Below are 21,296 nucleotides of genomic sequence, written 5' to 3'. Positions count from 1 at the left end.
CCACTACGGGCTGGGCACCAGTTACTGAAAGATGTTTAAATAAACCAATTAAAGAATATCTTACACATTTAGTTGAGGTAACTGCATTGGCATACTGCTACTAAAAAATAAAAGAGTTAAGCTTCTGCGTGCCGAGCTCAATTCTGTCTGCGGCACAAGAAGTTGAGTTACAGAAAGCAATAACGAGAAATTACCTCATTCCTTGTCGAAGTGGACCAACGGCAAACAGATTTCTCGGCACGGTTCTGTGGACATACAAGTGAAGTGGAGCGCTGGAAATACTCTGGCCATTTATCACCCTGAAAAACATTAAGGGGAAGGAGAAAATTAACAAATATCGGTTAAAGGAGATGAGAGAGAAGAGATGAAAACTTCCCCCGCAAGACCTAACCACAACACTGAGAGCTAAAGTGATGATAGCACTCGTAAAGACTTCTGTTACTACTTAACACTTATCGTCAGTAAATTAAGAAGATATGTTGATCTGGGGAATTTCTGGAACCTGTCAGCCTCAACTTATTGTGTGGATTAAAATAGATGGTGCTTCACACTCGTGCTGCTGAATGTCAAGCAGCAGCGATTGTGCAATAGAGGGAATCACCCGTATGAAGAAAAATGGCAGAAAAATGAATCAGGTCACTGAATGACACAGTTTTACTCCAAACTGCTCCACTTAGAGAATCTCTTGGGGACAAAAGCAGCAAGGAAGGGGAAGTAGAGACTTAGAGGGAGGAGGTTGAAAAGGGGAGAGAATTAAAAAGGAGAAAGTGAAAAGAATGAGGGCTTTCTGTACAAATGCCTTGATCTGAATTCATCTGGGTGCCGCACTTTTAGCCCCATCTCTGCAATATTCACATCCAACACGGGGGGCAGGTCTGCCTCCTAAACATCAAGCGCTATTTTTGACATTATGGTGTCACTTCCAGTTGGAGTTGAGCACAGGCTTTCTGAGCAGCTTCTTGATTAAGAGTCACAGCAGAGTAGTGATGTGTGGAGAGACCTCTGGTGTCTAAAGTTGCATCCTGCACTGGGGGCAGCCCTTTTGGCCGACATCCACATAAACAATCCACAGCGTATCCAAAGGCTGCTGACGAACCAGTCCCAGCAGAGTTACATGAAATAAACAGAGCTCATTCCTCCTGTACTGTCATTAAAACCGTGCTTACGACAGATATCGACAACATCACTTACTGTTGTCGATGCCAACATTTACTGTATTGTTTCAACTTTAATTACTATCAAATATGATGGAAATATAACTGTCTGACTTAATCATATGCTCATTTTGTGTAGAAGTGTTAATTTTAAACCAGGTCTGAGATTATATGGGATGTAAATAACACAATTAATTACTACTACCCAATTTCCCCCTCGGGGATCAATAACATGCTTCTGATTCTGATCAGTATTTAAGCAGCTACTGCCCTCTGTTGGTTAGAGCAGCTCTGACCAGAGGAGTGGAGCAGAAGACTTCTGTCTGCTCTTATAAATGTGGCATATGTCTTGCATGAAAATCTACAAAAAACTAATTCTTTGGTATTTTCAGTGTAAAGTTTTGACATAATATCAGAACATAAAGTAAAAGGAAGAAAAGTAAATTCAAGAAATTTCTCATTGTGTTCAAAAGACAAGGGGCAGTTTTATATAGTTTGAATTTTTTAAAGAAATATTCCAATTATATTGAGTTCTACACATAACGAATAGCTACAGTTTAGTGGCAGGCTTTTTGCAGGAGCTTGTGTTACTCGTGTACTCTACCTAAGTCTCTGAGAATTAAAGGGTCAAGGGTTGAAGTCAGGATTAGGGCTAAATGTAGCATTCTTGAACAGTAATGCATCAGTGCCAAATCAGCTGTGATAGCTCGCAGTCAATATGTCACATGTGTAGCATCACAGAGGTAGTTTTAAAACTCTGAATCTTAGTTTTTAAGATTAATATGAAACGTCAATGAAGCACCCCTGTTTGAAAGCCCTTCTTTTAACTGTTGGACAAAATTGCTGTGTCATCTTGTAGCATGAGAGACAATGGCTTCTGTTAGAGTAATCTCTGCCGCTCTGACTGACAGCCCACAGGTGCTGACACACCGCGTCCAACGACGAGCCTGTCATGTGAGAGGCGGTTTGACAGCTGACATTGTGGAAATAGTTACCTGCTCTACATGCTGAGATGAGGGAGGGTGTTTTCAGAGGGGGGGAGTGGTAAGACGTTCACAAAGAACGCCTTGGTGTGGGCCGAACTGATGGGCCTCTATTGGCTCCATTTCGAAGCAGCAGTCAGCGCAGCACTTGGCCACTGACACCTGCTCGTGCATCCAAGTGTTGTCACAACTGTCAGAAACCCAGACACACACAAACACTTCCTCTATGGAGCACGCTCACACCCCTGCTGACCCAAGAACAAGTGTATTAAAAGTGCGAGTGTGTCAATGACTTGTTCACACGAGGTACACTGTTAGTTTAATGCAGGTCTAATCACCGAGACATGAACAGTTTTATTTGTGGAAGCTGAACTAAATGATGTCCAGCTCAAAGGCACAACTGGCACTTTAAACCTGGACACATGCATATGTTGGTGATAAATGCAAGTAGGGAAGATGCAACTGGTCAAATATTTTATAACAAACAATTATACAATAGATTTAGCCATTGTCTTGTGTTCATATGCAGATGACAGTAGAACACAGCATATGTTGATTGGAAAAATTAACAATAAAATGTCGTTTCAGGCTGTTTAGGTGGTGTTGCAATCATTTGTTTTCATGACTCTAATTGTAGTAAAGTCATCTGAGACTGTAGATGTAATTAACAGCTACACAAACAAATGAGGCTTCTGGTTAATAACAGAAATTCCACATCCTGTCTACATCTTCAATTAAAAGCTGATTCAACTTGGATTTTTAAACAATTCATTTGTTATTTGAAATCACATTATTTCACAATAAATCTTTGTTATTTTGGATCATTTAGTTTTAGTTATTGTTTGGTGCCATGTATCTGTGACAATTTTGTTTTTGTTACATTATAGGTTCCTGCTACTTATGATTTAATGTGTAGAGTAATTTCCCTTATTTTCTGATTTTTAAATTTGGCTTATATTGTATTTTCTTGTCATCGTATGCGGTCTGATCTTAAATTATTGTTGTTGTATGGACCCCAGGACATCTAGCAACCACTTCAAGAAAGCTAATGGGGCACCAAATAACGAATAAAGGATAAAATGGAGGGAATTTCCCACCATATATTTAAGCAGTACGATGGGAATGACTCACATTGTTTCTATGGTTTATAACAAAGAAAACATCCCTCTCACATTTTAATGGTACATTGGCCGGCCCGGCTACAGCACACAACAACTCTACAAATCTACATCCTTGAAATAACAAAACTGCTCACAAAGTCTGGCTTAAAGATTAAATCAAAGTTTTGTGAAATTACAGTCAAACATCTTCGCTGTTCATTGTTTTGTTTATTTTTATTGACTAGCTGAGTGACTTTGGGGTATTTACTCGTTTTGGATACATACTCAGTTCTTCAGATAACAACGCACTGTAAATGCATACACCGACAAATCTGATGAGCAAATACACTTGAGGATTGTTAATACATGTATTTAGTCTGCATGAAGCTGAATTATATTACTGTAGTATTGAAAGGATTTTAACTACTGAATTTGTTTAAAGAGTGATCCATCTCTAATCTTCTGGGATTTTATTCACTTAGCATGAAGTTGTTATTCCTAAAGTGTAGAGCAACCCTGGGGATGAATAGCAGAAGAGTAATGATCAAATACACTCCTTGTCCAGACCTTTTTTTCTTGCCACCAGAGTAAATAAAAAAGATCTGATTTAATTTGCCCTTATCTGACTTTCAAGCTAGAGTAAATGACCATACAGTCTTCAAATCAAAGCAACTCAGAAAGAATGCTTTTAACAGAGCACAATGTGATCTTGTGCTGGATAGTTTTGGACCTTCTGACAGCTGATCCACAGTCCCGATATGGAGCACACTGAGGCCTTCAGTAGTGAAACGGTGAGTGACGTTACCAGAATATGTTGGGCCAGGGGCAGAGACTTAATAGGGTTTCAGGCAGCTAAAATTACAAACTGACATCAGATAAATTTAGAGGTGCGACGCTAAAAACACCGACACTGACAGGATGGTGTGGCCGTCTTCTGTAAATGTATGTGAGATATACCTCCCACTTAACTCTCTTCAACTTCTGACGAATAAACCAGCGATGGATTAAGCATTATGTAACCTGAATATCTTTGCGCCTCAGACACTGACACGACCAAAGATTAACCTGGGAAGCTAGATTTCAATGTGTTGGCAGCAGTATGACTGTATGACTGTACTGTATACACACCAATAATGGCACGAGGAATATCACACTTGTAGGTGTTGTTGAAGGTTCTCAGTCATCCAGGTCATGGTAATTCTAAGTGCTGTATCGTAGGCAACTGGACTGGTTTCTGAAACCAGTCCAGTTGCCTACGATACAGCACTTAGAATCACACTTGTACCATTTCCACAACATTAAGGCATTTTTGTACTTGTGAAAATACTACTACTACTACTACTGCTGCTGCTGTATGTATAAAAATAGCTGGGCAATATATTTATAGTATATTGTTATAATGACATGAGACTATATGTGGTGTTAGATTTCGGATATTGTTATATGGCATAAGTGTTGTCTTTTCCTGTTTTTAAAGGCTGAATTACAGTAAAGTGATGTGATTTCCTGAACTTACTACCTCTAATAATTACCTTTACCAACTTAGTCATTATATCCACATTACTGAACATCATCATCATAAACCTCATTGTGCTAATATTTTGTCAAAGTAACAATAGCCATCCTTACAATGTTGTCACAATATTGTCAAAAATATCTTGATATTTGATTTTGCTGCCCAGTCCGAGCATTTATAAAGTGAGATATTAGGTAATTAGTAACTGTATCAGAATACATCTTTAGAGTAACCCTCCCAACCCTGTGTATCGCAATATAAAAATAGTTCAGTGTTATTTTATTAGATCACCCAGCCCTAAGAGTAATACTAAAAATAACAGTTTGTAGTTTCATATTAATTAGATTATTATCGCTGAGATGTTTATTGATCACTTGGACTAAACAATGTCCATCATAATTTCATAGAGCCCAATGCGACATCATCCAATTGCTTTTTCTCGTTGACCAACAGTGACAAACTGGAAGATATTAAATCCACTTTAATTGAAGACAAGGAGAAACAGCAAATCTTGCGTTTGAGTGGCTGAAATCATCAGAATGTTGGCCTCTGTGCTTAAAAAATGACTTCATGATTAATAAATCAAAAATAATAGTTTCCAAGTGACAGTCTGTCAGTCGATTAATTGATTAATCAATCAATCTTTTGAGACAGCCACACCACAAAGACCTGAAATAAATCCTGAAATAAAAAAAAAATAAAAAAAAGATTCCATCATGGACAACTCAACACCACTGGAGAGCCTAACAATAAATCACGCCCAATTATCAGGAACGCAACATAAAGCAGCTTAATAAAATGTCCGGGTCATTAAGTTACATCTCATTACAGTGATAATTACTCTGATGGTGAGACGGGGCTCGGGAGGTCCAGTCAGCGTGGAGGACGTCCCTCTGTCGGCCGATGGAGGGAGTGGTCTAACCGAGGGAGAAGTGTGTGTTTGGCTGCTGCTTTTTCACCAGCGCTTCCTAAACGGGGCACGAGACAATAACACATCACTCCGGACAATCGGTGACAAAAACAACGGACTATTACTCACCACTCCACCCCCCCTAAAAAAATACCAAAACACGCCGAAAGCTATTTGAGCTGCATATGCCTCGAATAGGGCTGTGAAACAATGGGCATGTTGTTCATGTGACCACAGAGCCATTACTGTGTATTTACACACTATTCATATTTCTAACCATCGCACAGCCTAATTATCTCCCTCCATCCTTCATCCTATTTCGCCATGCACATATTTTATTCACTCAGTCACTCCAGCTCTCCTTACCCGCTTCATTCACTCATTCACCCGCTCATGTATTCACTCCCCCTCCCTCCCTCCCTCCCTCTCCTGTGCACTTGTGCCATAGAGTGTAACTCACCCTCTCATCTCCTCCCTCCCTCTTTAGTTCAGCTGGGGGGGGGAAAACCCTCACTCCTTCATCCCTCCCTCCCCTTCCCTTCCCTGTTTTCACTCATTCACTCCCTCCCCGCTCACTAACCCACTAACTCACCCACCCTCCTGTTAAAACACGCGCACCAGAAAACAAAAACACAGTCATCAACTCCCTGTGAGGACACAGGTGGAGACAGAATGACAGAGCCACTGACATTTTCCTCAACTTAATTCTGATTATCTACATTATTTATGTTTTATTTATGTTCTGTTTACAAAACACACAGGTGAGATTTTAAGGTAAATGGGCATAATGTTATCTGAACAGTGGACACTTCATTGCTTCATAGTATCCCAGTGTAGTCTGAACTGTAGAGGACCCACCTCTCTGACTGCTTCTCTTGCACCACTGCCTATGATGTGGATGCGGGCAGAAATGTGGTTATTATCCATAAAAATAGTGTCCACTAACTCTGATAATCATGCCACAAAACTCGGGGGAAAGCAATCCTCCAGTGGCTGTGACTTTCATATAGGAATCAAAATGGCGTTGCAGGGAGGGACATTGGACCAGATATTAAAATAAAGAATAAAACAGGAGAATTATAGTAAAGTTTGTAATTTGGGATGTTTTTGTAGCTTTGGACCGGCACCACGGACCCTCATCGAAATGAGGAGAGCCACATCTCAAACCTGTTATTGACAGAGATCTGATGCGCCAGTTCCTGAACAAAAGAAAGCCATCACTGCGCCCTACGTTGAAGGACTTTGGTGTCGGCTGCGGTCCCCCTTACAGCTGGACCCACACCTGGTCACACAACAGCCACTCACACCCGCATCCGAAATGTGGTGATCGATTTTATGATGTGCTATCAGAATCCCTGATCTTTGGAGGTGTTGGCAACTTTCCTGACAATGGAGCTCGAGTGGCGACTGCCATAGTGACAGTTATAAGCAAATCTGTCCAAAAAACAGCCAACACAGCGAAGCCATCCACCCCGTTCCGACCTATATGAACCCATATTATCGTCCCAAACGTCACCTGTGACTTAGATATTGTGACAATTAATTTATAGCAGGTTTAACACTAAATAATCTCGACCACGTCACTCAAAGTCAATGGCCGGACTGTGTTAGTTGGGAAAATGTATCGATGTATTAAAAGCAAAAACGGAAACCTGGAGCGGCTGAACCGCGTGCATCCGTTGGAGCATAGATTCAATATCGACATGCATTCAATGATTCGGGCCCAGGTTCCGTCTGTTTGGGTCAATTTAACGCGAAATGTGCAAAATTGTTCACAGCACGCGTTACTTCCAGCCGGTTTTCTTGGAATAAAAGTTGTTCGCCGGCGCGGCTGAGCGGAAACAAGTGTGTCCCCGTGAAGCTCAATGTCTCTGCTATCAGCCCATAATGTTTTGTGGATCAGTTCTCCGCCGTAGCTTTTATATTTGTCGGGAGTTGGAGGATGAAGAAACACAAACGGGACGGCGCCAGTTCCATGGAGTCCGCTACATCAGCTGCTGGCAGTTGGTGTTCTCAATCACGTCCGCAGAAAGGCTTCATAGGCTCACTGGAGCGCCTGTGGAATAAGACACTTAAGTGGTCCGGTGTATTGACGCGTCACTTTGCGTGGACAATTATTACAATATTTTTACTATATCAACAGTAAGCGTTACATTTTCCGCCTACTGGTACTTTTTTTTTTTTTTTTGGGATAAGCTTTATTTGTGGCCGAGCAGACATATCGCTGTTTCCTGACGCCCTGGTGTATCAGCTGAGCCGGGTGAAATTACACCTCCAGGACTTTTTTTTTTTTTCGTCAACTAACTCAAAAGAAAAGTCACCATGGCAGAGACGTCGGCAACTCCGGCCAAAGCCAAAAAGGCTTCCAAGCCCAAGAAACCTGCTTCTCATCCCAAGTACTCGGACATGATCAAAGCGGCGATCGCTCACGACGCCAGCCGGAGCGGAGCGTCCCGTCAGTCCATCCAGAAGTACGTGAAGAAGAACTACAAGGTGGGCGACAATGTCGACGTGCAGATCAAATTGGCCCTGAAGAGGCTGGTGGCAAGCGGGATGCTGCGCCACACCAAAGGCATCGGTGCGTCCGGATCCTTCAGGCTGACCAAACCAGAGGACTCCAAAAAACCAAGCAAGGCACCGGTATCTGCCAAACCAAAGAAGGCACCGAAGCCCTCCAAACCCAAGAAGGCAGCCAAGCCCAAGAAGGTGTCAAAGACGCCGGAGAAGCCCAAGAAGGCAGCTGCAAAGAAAGTGAAAAAGGTCGTGAAAAAGGCGACGCCAACTAAAGCCAAAAAGGCACCAGCAAAGAAATCCAAGGCAGCCAAGCCCAAGGCAAAACCAGCAAAGAAGGCAGCCAAGCCCAAGGCGAAACCAGCGAAGAAGGGAGCCAAAGCAGCAAAGAAGAAGTAAATGGACAATATGAGAGACAAAGTCACTGTAAATACTTCAGGAAATGTTTTCGTATATGTATTATTTTTGTAAGGTCTCATGCAAACTTATGCTGTTTTTACCAGTAGTTTTCTCTCCATTGCACTATTGCCTATAGATGCTGTAGACATAATTGTGAGCATTTTTATTTCGAGTTAATAATACTGTTGATTTCTGTCTGATCCTTGGATACAAATAAGGTCGTCTAGGGTCTTGCTGAGAAGGAAAAAAAAATGTATATACAGTTGAACTATTGAATAGTTATTGTTACTGCACGAGGTCATACTGAAAATACAAATGTGTCAATGGTGGGCATTGTCGAGCCTTTACAATGTACAGACCATAGGCAGTGGACGTCAGCAAGATTCTCCTAAAGGCTCTATAGTTGTCATTCAAGCTCCATTCTGTAAATTTCCTCATGTTCAGACGACTCATGATATACAAGCATCTCACTGTGTTCAGCCACTTTTAAAGACTGTTTATACTGCAATTCAATAAACCTTTGTCATCTTCTACAAAATGTGTTTGACAACTTATTGCGCGCGTTTTACGCATGCGTAAAATTCTTGGCGAGTTGGACGGAGGAATTTCTGTGCACATCAGGCATTATTAGACGAAAAGCAAAGTATTACAATAGACAAATAACACTGCATCCCTCATTTTGATAAACATATACAACATAAATGAAGGCCTTTTTTTTTTTTAACTCGCTGAATGAAAGTTTACCTATTGTGCGCCAAGATGTTGCAGACAAAGCCTACCCATGGAAGCTCCAATGAGAGGGGGGTTGTTCTGATGCAGAGAGGCTGATAAACATGGCTAACAAAAAATTATGAGCTGGGAAAATTATGAGCTGGGAAGTCACATGAAAAATCTGTGTTAAATATCATCAGGTAAGACCAATAGTCCTGCTCTCTGGTTAGATTGACGTTTAACTTCCTAACCTGCCAGTCATGGGGACAGGCAAGGTCTTTGTAGGACACGTTTGTGAGATGAATTGAAACCCAGAAGACCATAAGAGTTCTCTCGGGAACACAAGTGTACAGAAATTAAGTCCCCAAGAGGACGGGACAGTGTTAAACAAGGCCAAGATATTTATTTACTGGATAAAATGAAAGTTTTCTGCAAAACGAGTCTAAACGTCTCAGTTAACAATGCAGTACATTTACAGCAGTTGCTGCTTTTCTAGCACATGAAACTGCGCTGGAAATCCTAACATCCACTTTCCTTGAGGGTGGCTGCAGAGAAATGAGGCAGCTTTGAAGACACACCCAGTGTTAACTTGTCCTGCCTCTCACCTGGCATGCAACTCTGCCATCTTGTGGTGTCTTACAGGAACAGGCGACTCCTCGTCACTGCAGTTAGGACTGAGAGGCCAGCAGCAGACGTGCAGGAGTCAAACTGATGAAAGTCAAGATTACACACCAGTTACCCTCCACATACTGTTATTCATTATTATCTTGAATGACAGGTGTAAGAGCATCAAACTAACCTTGTTGCGCAGCTTCAGGCTGAACGATTCTATTCTGAGATGCTACGTGCAAAAGGGTAGAAACTGGTGTTGCTTCAACACAGAGTAATCCATCTTGAATTCTGACCGCACAGCAGAATACTGCCTTTCTGAACCCATTACTTTAAGCAACAAACATTTTGTAATTACAATCACAGGGTATCTGGAGCATTTTTAAACAGTTCAGTCATAAACACTCAAAGTACTGCAGAGCTTAAAATGTGTGTGGTCAGGTCTGAAATCTGCTACCTGAAAAAAACGGCATATTAACATACAGCCTCACAACATATCTTTCATTCCAACAGCCATTGTGTCTTTTGGGCAAAAGTCCCCACCCAGTCTGGTCTGGTCTTTTATTAAGCATCTAAATCAGTTCAATTTCAAGTAAGAAAACAGCAATATTTTAAAAGTCACACAAGTGTATTCTGCAGAAACAGCAGGTCCCCAGCGAAATCAAGCAACAAAACAGACGTTAACATGACTGACTCATGTTGGAAAACATTATGATGGCAGATTATGTAACAAGGTCAAAGTGTATGCACAGTGTCAGGTTTGTGTAAATAGAAAAAAAAGCAGATTACACATCCATTTCAGTTTCAGTCAAAATCATTTCCATTTCAATATGAACAGAAGGAAACTGAGTGGAAGCAGCGATAAAGATGACCAGATTTTTCTTCCACATTTTGTAATTTATAGCTTTTGCTGCCCTCTTTTTACAGGACAATCATATTTCTTGCAGAGTTCTTGTAGACGCATAAACAAACCGCTGTTTTTCTTCATGCACATCTCATCCTGCCACAGCAGATAAGTGGAGGCCTTACAGCTAAAAACAATAAAATGTTTCATTCTCAGGCAAAGTAATATGCCTTTGGAGCAAATAACATGCTACGACTGCTCATTGTTGCTGGAGTTATTTGGCAAATCCGTTATGCACGTCTTATATCTGTGGTGGCATGATGAAAACGAAGTGTTCTTTGAGGAGCTCCAGCAAGAGATTCAGTGGCAGCCAATCAGGATGCTTGGTCTTAAAAATGCTCCATGTACTGCCCTTTGGTTCTCCAGTCTAGTTAATTTGGCATTTTTCTAATATATGCTTCGGAAAATCTGCATGTATAAAAAAACTCTCCAATCTCACCATCAACACTTAACATATAATTGATGGGAGCAATAGATTAGACGCAACCGTCTTCCCACATTTCCTCCTGTGATAAAGCACCTTTTTGGACATGAACTGGCCTTCATGTATCAATGCACTGAGCGCTGACAGGCTACTCCTAATTAACCTGGTTGGACAATATAAGGCAGAAAAAGCTGGGCACAGCAGTGTGGGGAATAATATGATCACTAGCTTCCAATTGCCCTTGGAGTACTGCAATCAACTGACTCAGAGGAAAGGACAAAGTCAAGAAATCAGACACTGAGAAAGGGCAGAGATATGAAGAGTTTCCTGTGAGCCTTCAGCGTAAAAAGTAAAATGATGCAGACTAGGTTCAGACTGCAGTGGTTCTGGATCTGGTCTTGAAGGATTGGTCTTTATGGATGGATGGAAGCGTGGGGAAAATAATATCAGCTGGCTGTTGATCATTTCAGTCTGGATATGGCTCTGTAGATGGCAAAGCCGAGAACTGCAACCACAGCCGAGCCTAATGCCACTCTCAGCCAGAAGGATGTGTTGGTCATGTCTGAACCATTCAGGTGTCTGGAGATTGGAGGGAAACAAAACAACAAGGATCAGTCACAGAAAGCAACACAAAGCTGATATCAAGAGCAAAACTGCTTCTTTAACATCTCTACCTAACACCCTTAAATCACTCAATGTTAATAGAATTCTCCTCTGACTGATCTTGATATTTTCCAGGTTTTCAATGATGTCTGATTTGACTTACGGGTATGTTGCTGCCCAGGCGAGCCTGGTGGAGATGTTCTTGCTGGTGGCATCGAGGAGCAGGCTGGAGAAGGGCAGCGGTGGAGGCAGTCGGTGTTTATAACAGAACTCTGCTGGAGTCATTCCATGAAACTGCTTGACCTCAGGAAGATCCACCTTGGAGGCGACCAGCACACATGGGATGTTGCTCTCCATGTAGTGTTGCTAAGTGAGAAATGAGATAAAGAGAGAAAACTTCAGCTGAGGGAGAAGAAAACCTACCTTCTTTTCATGGGGGTCATAATGAAATTCAGGTAACTTAACTGTAATACATGTTAAATGCAAACAAAGGGATGAAAAGTCAGGATACCTTTATCATGACTTGTACATGAAATCGTTGCTTATTTAGTTGAAGAAGATTAGGTTGGCTACACGCACATCACGTAGGTGTATCGGGTTTATGCTGCTTATTTAATTTACTCATTGGTGGAGACACACTTCTCCCTGTGGGTGTCAAATGTCAGTAAGAACAGTAAGAACAGTAACTGTTTACGAGGAGACTTTAATTGCACGGATAATCACAATAACAGACCAAAACAAATAAAATGTCCTCTTGTAATCACCTTAATCAGAATGACCTCTCCACTTAGGAATGTTTTACTTTTGAAGAGGTGACAAACACAGTCCTGATGACTGCGTACAGAACTAATCACAATGTTTTATTACCATAATGACTGGGTAGAAAATCCCTGCATCCCAAACCTTGTACACATTTTAATTTTCTTTTTTTCTTTATTAACAAGACCTTCACTAACGTTAGGTTGGAGACATAATTAACCCGTGAAAATGACAAATTGAGTTTACCCATAACTAGCAGCTAGTCTGCATGGCAGTGAGATGTTGCTGTCAGGTAGATTTGATTTATCTAAAGTCACTAGCGAAACATCACAGTACATAATAAGCACAGCAGTAATGTCAGATATGCTCGACAACCATATTTAGCTATATGAACTAATCACCCTTAAAATTTAAAGGACTAACAGGTGAAGTAAATAACATTGATCATCTTGTTACAATGAAATGTTCTGCTGGCATTTATGTGGATGCAATTTTGACATACACCTCCCACCCAAAACACCTCTGCAGACCAAGTACACCCTCTCACAGCAACGAGTAATCACCACAGTGGCTGGAGGTGGCTATTAAATAACTGCAGAGTACTATTCACAGATGGAAGGTATGTGTCTTGTTCATTTGCTGCAAATGTTAGAGCACTTTTTTGTACGAGCATGTAAATAGGATACATTTTTGCATCATTTACTTTTGTATACAGGTTAATAATTGTGATGGATTTGTCATTTGAACTTTTCTGATATGTGAGAAAAAGAAGACATGAAGACGAAGCCACTGAATCTGAGCACCATGAAATTAGTGTACATCTGAAACAGTAAAAACTAACTCTCCATTCTGTCATAATTTTAATATGATGGATTATCTAACACTAGCTACTAGCTAATTTTTAACACTTCAAACAGAATTAACTATCGTAATTACAAAAACAAGTATTAGAAACTGCTAAGGGCAACAAAGGGAGCTGCATTATTAAGTAGGCTGAGTGTGTGCAGAAGGCAGCACAAACAGTGTAAAGTAGATGGGAAACCTATGTGAATGGCAAAAACTAAAAATCATAATAAACCAACACTGTATTATTGTTCAAATGCTCCTTTAACCTATGCTGTGACTGACCTTGTATATACTGGCACAGTAGTCAAAGGAGTGTGGGTCACTGGTGTCGTACATGAGACAAGCAACATCACAGGAGGCGTCTGATGCCTTCAGGAACTCCACCTCCACATCCACCTCATTGAGCTGCATGGAGAGGAGAAGAGTGTTGTGCTCAAGCTTTAGTCAGGGTCAAAGGGAAAAGGGTCAGCATTAAGATTAGGAGGGGAGCTACTTACGATAAGGTACTTCTCCTGGTTGCTGACTTGGACAGTGTTAATGGCATAGGGGGAGAAGGCACTGCTAGGATTTCCTGTATTCTGTAGAGGGCAAAAAAAAGAACAATCACTACTTGGCATTATCAGTGTTGATAATGCAGACGAGCACAAGTTCATCAGTTTAATAATACAACATTTATTATTTTTAGTTCCAGACTAGCAGATGGTGCCATACCACAACGTTGCGGCCCAGAAAGGCCTGAAGAAAGGCTGTCTTGCCCGTCCCCCGTGGTCCGATCACCTTGCAGAGAAACACTGACCGCTGTGTCTGGCACTTCTCCAGGTCCACCTCTTTCTCCCGTGTTACTGCACACAGAGACAAGCAGAAACACAAGATGTAAACATGATACACAAACACACGGGGTTGCCCCTCTGTCGGTTAGAATTTGACTAATCTTAAAGACTACAGCTGAACCCTTGCCCTACCTCACCAAATGGTAAAATTGAAAATGCTCTTTGATTTTCAGTACAATAGACATAATTTGTGAGCTCATTAGGCCAACATCGTCATTAAAAAGGCCAAGCAGAGTAATTAATTCCTCCACCAGCTGAGAAAGATCAACATGACACAGGAGCTGTTGTTTCAGTTCTTTACATGGCAACAAATGTGTCTATTCTCTCCAGTTTCATCACCGCTTGGTTTGTCTTGGCTACCAAACAATATACAGGCTACAGTTCAGCCTGTAGAGAACATCTCTTGTGCTGATCTGTTTATTCTTGAGGATTTGTAGCTGCTGCATCACATATCTCATCAATAAAGCTTATTGAGATAGGAACGATAGCAAATAACAAACATTTAAAAAATAATTTACCATTTAGGAAGTCACTTTAGTTTGTCAGATAATAAATAACCCACACTCTATGGATTTAAATTTATGAGCAAAAAAAGACTAAAAAAAAATGAAGGCTACATAATAACATGACATTTATTTCATACTACAATAAAATAGGTCTAGATTGAGTAACTTAAACTTTAGATAAAGTGACATCTAGTGGCAATTAGGGGATTTTCATCAGTCATAACAACTAGGTTTAGAATATAATGCAGGTGCACATTACACCTGTGTAAATGCAGCATATGCTGATCCATCACAGTCAGAGGAATAAAGACTAATAGTTATAGGATATGTAGTCATATAATTAAATTTGACATAAAAGTAAATAATTGAAAGAAGAAAAAAGAAGAAACTACATTTTTGCTCATAGCCAGTAATCGGGGAAAAATGCATGTTGTGACCAATGTCAAGAGGGTTTTATGGTCTGTAGTGACCCTTTAAGGATGTCTGGGACTCTTCTTACCTTACTTTCAATCTGTACCATCAAAACTGTACTTTCAGCCGCAGCTGTGGTCTTACGATTGGTACTCTAGATTTAATGAATGTCTGCACCACACACTGTGGCAATGCATCCAACAGCTGCTGATGTATTTCACTAAGGAGCAATGTATTTGACTGACAACCCAACTACAGCTGCATGTCTAAAAATAAATGTACAATAACAATTAACATCAGTTGTACTTAATCAAAAGATTGATTTTACTCAACTAAACACAGACATTACATAATGCTCTGTAGTAGTCCCCTTGTTAATGGATCCCTGTTGATCTTTGTTGCTCTCTGGCCTAAAGGAGCTCACCTCTAAGAATTTGTGTGATTAGCAGCAGTGAGGCGTATTACATCACACTGTCCAATCTTATTAAAGCTGTCCTGACAAACTGTCCTCTATCTGCCACTACTTTACACACAGGATGTCTGCACAGAGACACTTCTACGATATATACCCACTGGTGCACATCAATTCTAATATTTCAAACAGTACTCATTTTTTATTGGCCACATCCTCTAGAGGTACATTACCTTAGAGGCTGTTACTCTTTACACACAGTACACAAGCCTTGTTATATTTATCTTTTAATAAAACTCTACCATGTTATGCCCTAACAGCCACTAATTTAAAACAGCAATCATTATTACGTTGATTAATGTTCACAAGAACCAAATGTGTATCACGTGTGGACAGAGCACTCGTTTCAATCCGTGCATGCATAAAAGTGTCTTAAATCACATGCAATTAATAAACTCTCAATTTAAATCCAAGTCCTTCACCTCTCAAGGACAAATGTACATGCATGTAAATCTAATAGGCCTTTGGTCTGGATTAAGACTAGTAATCCTCCTACAGAACAGTGCTTAACTATGAGACTTGTATGTAAGTTTTCAAAGAGGATGCACAGTATGTCTACCATGTTACATAGTAAGATGGTCTTTATAATTTACATGCAGTTTGTCTAAAATTAACAGTCAATTACACACACACACACACACACACACACACACACACACACACACACACACACCTGTGATTGCGGCAGTCTGTGAGTCCTGCTCAGTGAGGATAGGGTAGCCTAGGTATCCTAGGTGCTCCAGGCAACGGTGGATGTCAAGATATGCAGAAAGCCTGTGCATAAAGGTATTGACACACATGTGACCTCTGGAGCAGAACATACACTGCTGAACATAAAGTGCACAAAAGTGTAAACATGCTTACAATCACATGAAATCATTAAAAACTGAGTGAGATACTTACGTCCACTGACAGCGGTAGCCAAGGTTAGAAATGTAGCCCTCGTCTGTGGTTGGGACGGTCATGTAGACCTCTGCGCCCCATGGCATGTAAGGACAGACGCAGAACAGGTTCTTGAGCTCTGTCGGCGACAGCGCAGAGTCTTTGTCCTAACATCAAACAAAACATAAATGAATATGCTGGAATTTTATTGTCGAGTGAGACATTGTGTCCAAAGGTAGTCAGAAATGCTACTCACTTCATCGTACTTGTCAAACAGCCGCTGGAGGAACTGGTGACCTACATGATTGAGCTCTGTGGTGCAGCTGACAGGAACTCGTAATCTGACAACAGAAAAAAAAACAGTTTGATATTCAGATACCTGAACATTTCTGTCTAGTGTGCACAAACATACCACAGTAAGGGTCAAATTAAATACAGGAGAAATAAGCAAGTCTGAGATAGACAACTAAGTCGAACATAGGGACCGGGATCATTATTCTCCAATACTACTGCAATAAAACCTGTTGTAAAACTATAGTTATCAGCAATATAAAAATGAAGATGTGAACTGATTGTCACAAAACATACTCAGGGTAAAGGTAATCATCAGTCAGCTCAAGGTTGTCGTCATAACCAAACTTCCTGAGGATAGTCCACGTGGTTTCATGTCGGCCCCTCTGGATAAATAATGTATTAAGGAACAAGAAACCTAAAAAAGAAGAGACACAATAGTTGGCCATCAGTGGAGTGTGGCCTTACAACAACATGGTTTAAAGTTGCATGTTCTCATTCATGACTGATTTTTACCATTTAGGGTGAGGCCGTTGTCCTGCACCCCATCGCTGGTGTTCTTCCAAACTACTGTCTTCACATCTTCTAAAGCTTGAGGTGCCAGAGGATTCCCAAAACAAGATTTCTGCACACAAAAATGGATGGATTTTTTTTTATTAGAGCAAACAAACCACTGATTCAAATAAGAACTGAGAAGACATAATGGTAAGTGATTTAGACCGGCACCTGAAAGCAGTTGAGCTCAGCGTCACTGAGGATACGGTCGTTGTCCTGGTCGGAAATGTAGAATATTCTGCTAAGAGCTCGGACGCATAATGTTTTTAGCTGGGGAAAAACATTGAAGGACAAAAATCTTATCAGCATACAACCAATCATTTGTGTGCATGAAATAAGTGGACTGAGAGAGACAGACAGGCTGACTCCACAGTTGCCATCCCATTTCCAAAAATGGCTGACCTGTTTGTCCTCAGGGTCATAAAGAGGTGCAGTGGGGTGAAGAACTGCCTTCTGTGCATAGTAGAACAGCTCTGAAATGTTTTTCAGGTTCTTTGCAGAACACTTGAAAGAGACAAAACAGCAGAGAGAAAATATCAGACACAATAATCTCTGCAATCTAAAGGCCAGATAAAGTGTGCATGTGTAAATATTTGTGCAAAACCCGGCAACTGCATTTCAATGGTAAGGTAAGTGTAGGTGTGTACAGTAAATCTGACCTCGACACACGTCTCAATCTCAGAGAACTGGTTCATGATGGGAAGAATGGTTTCCATTGAGCTCCCACTGCGCAGATCAGACTTGTTTCCCACGAGGATGATGGGAACTCTGACAAAACATATGGAGACAACTCTCAATACAACACTATCATGACATGTTGGGTATAAAAGTGACATCACATTCCTGCAATACAAGACATTATGCAAATCAGTCTACATCCAAACTATGTGGACTTCATGCACTCACACTCCACAAACTCTGGGCCTTATTCTGACGTACTTATGTCTTATTCAGGACGACTTAGTGAAACGTAAACAACAGGCTCAAATTCCTAGATTACCTAGTTTGCCAACATTACATTTCAACAGGAGTGCAAAGTTCAATACCTCAGGTAACACACACACACACACACACACACACACACACACACACACACACACACACACACACACACACACATCCCCATCAACAGCTGATACATACTTGTTCCCCTTCTCTGCATCTCCATTCACTAAAGGTATCCATTTAGTTCTGATCTGTAACAGAAGAGTATGATACAAGTCTCCTTTGTGTTGTATTTCTAAATATGTTTAGTTAACCTGTTATATACAGAATATGAAATGCTTGTACAGTACAGAGTAGAAGGTTCTTACCTTGTCTATCGTGTCCTCGTTGGTGACATCATACACTACGCACACCACATTAGCCTGTGTGGGTTAAAGAATGAACTTTCAATGAACCTTTTATAGTTTAAACTTGACCAAAGGAAAGAAGAATAGAAGAGTGACTAAAACTGACAAATAAAAAAAAAAAAAGTGCAAAACAATAGAAAAATACACAGAATTAGAGAAACAACTATGAAAAGGATAAAGCTTAGAATGTTTATAGTAATGGCCTAAACAACTTAATGCTGGGCCTCTTATAAATATGACTTCTGACTACATCTAAACAAAACTGTGACAAACCTCAGATACACTGTCATTCACTTATATGGCTCCAAGTTATTTTTAAATCAGGGCTGGCACAGCATGTTTCAACTCTTACAAAGGATGATGTTCAGTATGTTCATTAGTGCTGTATGGTGTACTTACCTTGACAATCTCATCTCTAAGGACTTCATCCGTCTGCTCTTTTTCTGTAGGGGTTAAGTACAAACATAAGCACATCTAAAAGTCTTGCCATTTAGACCCACATGCATCATGTGTGGCTTCAACAAACTGCACACACAAGCTAAAGTGAACGATGCTACGTGTCATGTTACCTGAGTAGTCCACTATGTGTGTGGGCACCTTCTCTGGAGTCACGTCAGCGGGGATGGTGATCTCTTCAGCTCTGGGGGGAACCTATCAGAGATTGCAGGTCACAAATAACCTCTCAACCCACAACACAAACACACATTTTCAATGTTGCTTTAAGCATGGATACAGCTCTAGTTTTGTTAAACAAAACAAGCTGAAATGAAAGGCGATTTTCACTTTAGGAGGAATGTGTGACAACAATAGTGCAAGCTGTATTAGTCATTAATACCATATGAATATAAATGTAAAATTTCTCCAAGGGATTTTGAGTAGTATCCAAACACTGTGTACTACAACCTTACACATTTGAAACACGTGTGTCCTAAAAGTAGCTGCGACCAAAAATAGGTCATAAAAGTACACAGCAGCGTGGGCTGACTTCACGCTCTCAAACAAAAACAAAACAAGCTGCAAAAGTCACTAAAACATGGGAAAATATAATGAGTAGAGGAATCAATAGATGAGCCTAGTATGAAACCTTGATTCAAAGTCAGATTAAAAGAAACATTACTGTTTTTATTTACAATATAATATAAAATTGAGGCACTGACATCTCATCCGATAAGAAGTCCTACTTGCAAGAGGAATAGAAAAAGTTGCACATAGTGCAAAGTAAGCTGCAAAAATTTTTTCTTAATTATATTAGCTTGCACACAGTAACTAGCCCCATATTTACTGCACACGATGAACCAGTATGCCGACTACTGTAGAGTACCTGTAGCAATAATTAGCATACAGTGGTCAGCACAGACTACAAGAGACAGATGGTCAGCTACTTGATATAACCTCAGCTTTCATGGATGCCGCATCCTCCAAAGAAAAAGGACTTTTAAGCAGAAACACAGTGGTGGTGGATAGCTGGGCTGACACTCACCTCCTCTGGGAACTCCTCACCGACCAAAGACATGATGAGTGATGTCTTCCCCACCTTGGCTGTTGGAGGAGACAACATGATGTGGATGTGAGGAGCATTAGAAAGACTCAAGGATGAAATGACAGCTATAAGATGTACTAGCAAGAAGCTGACTAACGTTACTCCTTATGTTATCATCAATCAGACAGCTGAATGTCCTGATATTGACCTATACAACTCTAAGGCCCCTTGATTTAAACAGACAATATTAAGCCTAACACACCACTACAACACTGTTATTATACTGAACCGTTAATTTCTATGTACAGTTAAGCTAAAGGAAAATATTTCACTTTTACTAAAACCTGGTCAAATGACATTAGTCTTACAGTCATAATGTAACTCTAGATAACGCTACGCTAAATACGTTAACTGTTCTGCCGTTAGCGTTAATTAAGCTAGTTAACTAACCTATAGTTCATAAAGCACAGCTAACGTTTGTTAGCCAACTCTCTCTTACTAACGGACAACTTTATTATTAACAGACTTTTAAAATATATCTGCATATCTTTTTAAGTGATTTAAGTTAAAATACGCTAACTAGCTAACTTGTCTAAGGTAGTTAGCAGTTAACTACTAACCGTTCACAAGTTATGCGCAAAGTTATTTTTTTTGCTAACTTAGCATAGCGGAAATTAACAATTGGAAAGCGGCCACTGCGAAGAAAACATTTATCTGATAGGTCACACATGCAGTGCAGACATACATCTCCCTTTCCAGAGAGATATCGGCACCATGCCACCAGGAGTAACAGAGGTAAATACAGTTACAAGTTAGTATGTTAGCTACTACAGCTAATGTTTGCTGAGGCTAGTCTTTTAGCTTGTGGTCAACTGTCAGTGCGAAGGACTTACGCTCCCCCAATAAAAGTATCCTGACGTCTTGTTTCATGTTTCCCCTCTGTTTGAAGAACAGCCAGACGCACTGCAGTACTAAAGTGACATTTATCTTTCATTTGAATGTCAAATCTCCAGCTACAATAAAATGTGTGCGTCCACAGCGATATGTATGCACCCAAGGTGAAACCATATCATTCCGGTTCACGGAGG

The 21,296-nt window shown here is 40.5% G+C and overlaps 2 protein-coding genes across 4 annotated transcripts; one reads left to right on the top strand and one right to left on the bottom strand.

Moving 5' to 3' along the window:
• Window positions 1-7,722: 7,722 nt before the first annotated feature.
• On the top strand, window positions 7,723-9,129 carry h1-0 (H1.0 linker histone). The gene has a single exon (XM_084342132.1). It carries the CDS (start codon window positions 7,986-7,988, stop codon window positions 8,571-8,573), a length of 588 nt encoding a protein of 195 aa, XP_084198258.1. The 5' UTR covers window positions 7,723-7,985; the 3' UTR covers window positions 8,574-9,129.
• Window positions 9,130-10,409: 1,280 nt separating this feature from the next.
• rhot2 (ras homolog family member T2) lies at window positions 10,410-21,266 on the bottom strand. Of its 3 annotated transcripts, none has more exons than XM_084342839.1 (19): window positions 21,102-21,266; window positions 20,209-20,267; window positions 19,298-19,379; window positions 19,128-19,171; window positions 18,690-18,743; window positions 18,520-18,572; window positions 18,036-18,144; window positions 17,779-17,880; window positions 17,548-17,646; window positions 17,338-17,446; window positions 17,119-17,239; window positions 16,787-16,871; window positions 16,552-16,697; window positions 16,322-16,422; window positions 14,141-14,271; window positions 13,927-14,007; window positions 13,712-13,834; window positions 11,988-12,190; window positions 10,410-11,800 (listed from the first exon to the last, which is right to left on the bottom strand). In XM_084342839.1, the coding sequence occupies exons 1-19, from the start codon at window positions 21,136-21,138 to the stop codon at window positions 11,683-11,685; spliced, it is 1,857 nt and encodes a 618-aa protein (XP_084198965.1). In that variant the 5' UTR covers window positions 21,139-21,266; the 3' UTR covers window positions 10,410-11,682. The 3 variants fall into 3 exon arrangements, with proteins under 3 accessions (XP_084198965.1, XP_084198966.1, XP_084198967.1); XM_084342840.1 differs by lacking the exon at window positions 21,102-21,266 and adding an exon at window positions 20,659-20,677; XM_084342841.1 differs by lacking the exon at window positions 21,102-21,266 and adding an exon at window positions 20,366-20,554.
• Window positions 21,267-21,296: the final 30 nt, after the last annotated feature.

The sequence above is a fragment of the Pagrus pagrus genome, assembly GCF_965226575.1.
Source record: "Pagrus pagrus genome assembly, chromosome: 21".
Classification (NCBI taxonomy): domain Eukaryota; kingdom Metazoa; phylum Chordata; class Actinopteri; order Spariformes; family Sparidae; genus Pagrus; species Pagrus pagrus.
Note: the sequence above shows the minus strand (reverse complement) of the source record. Positions and strands in the feature narration are given on the sequence as shown.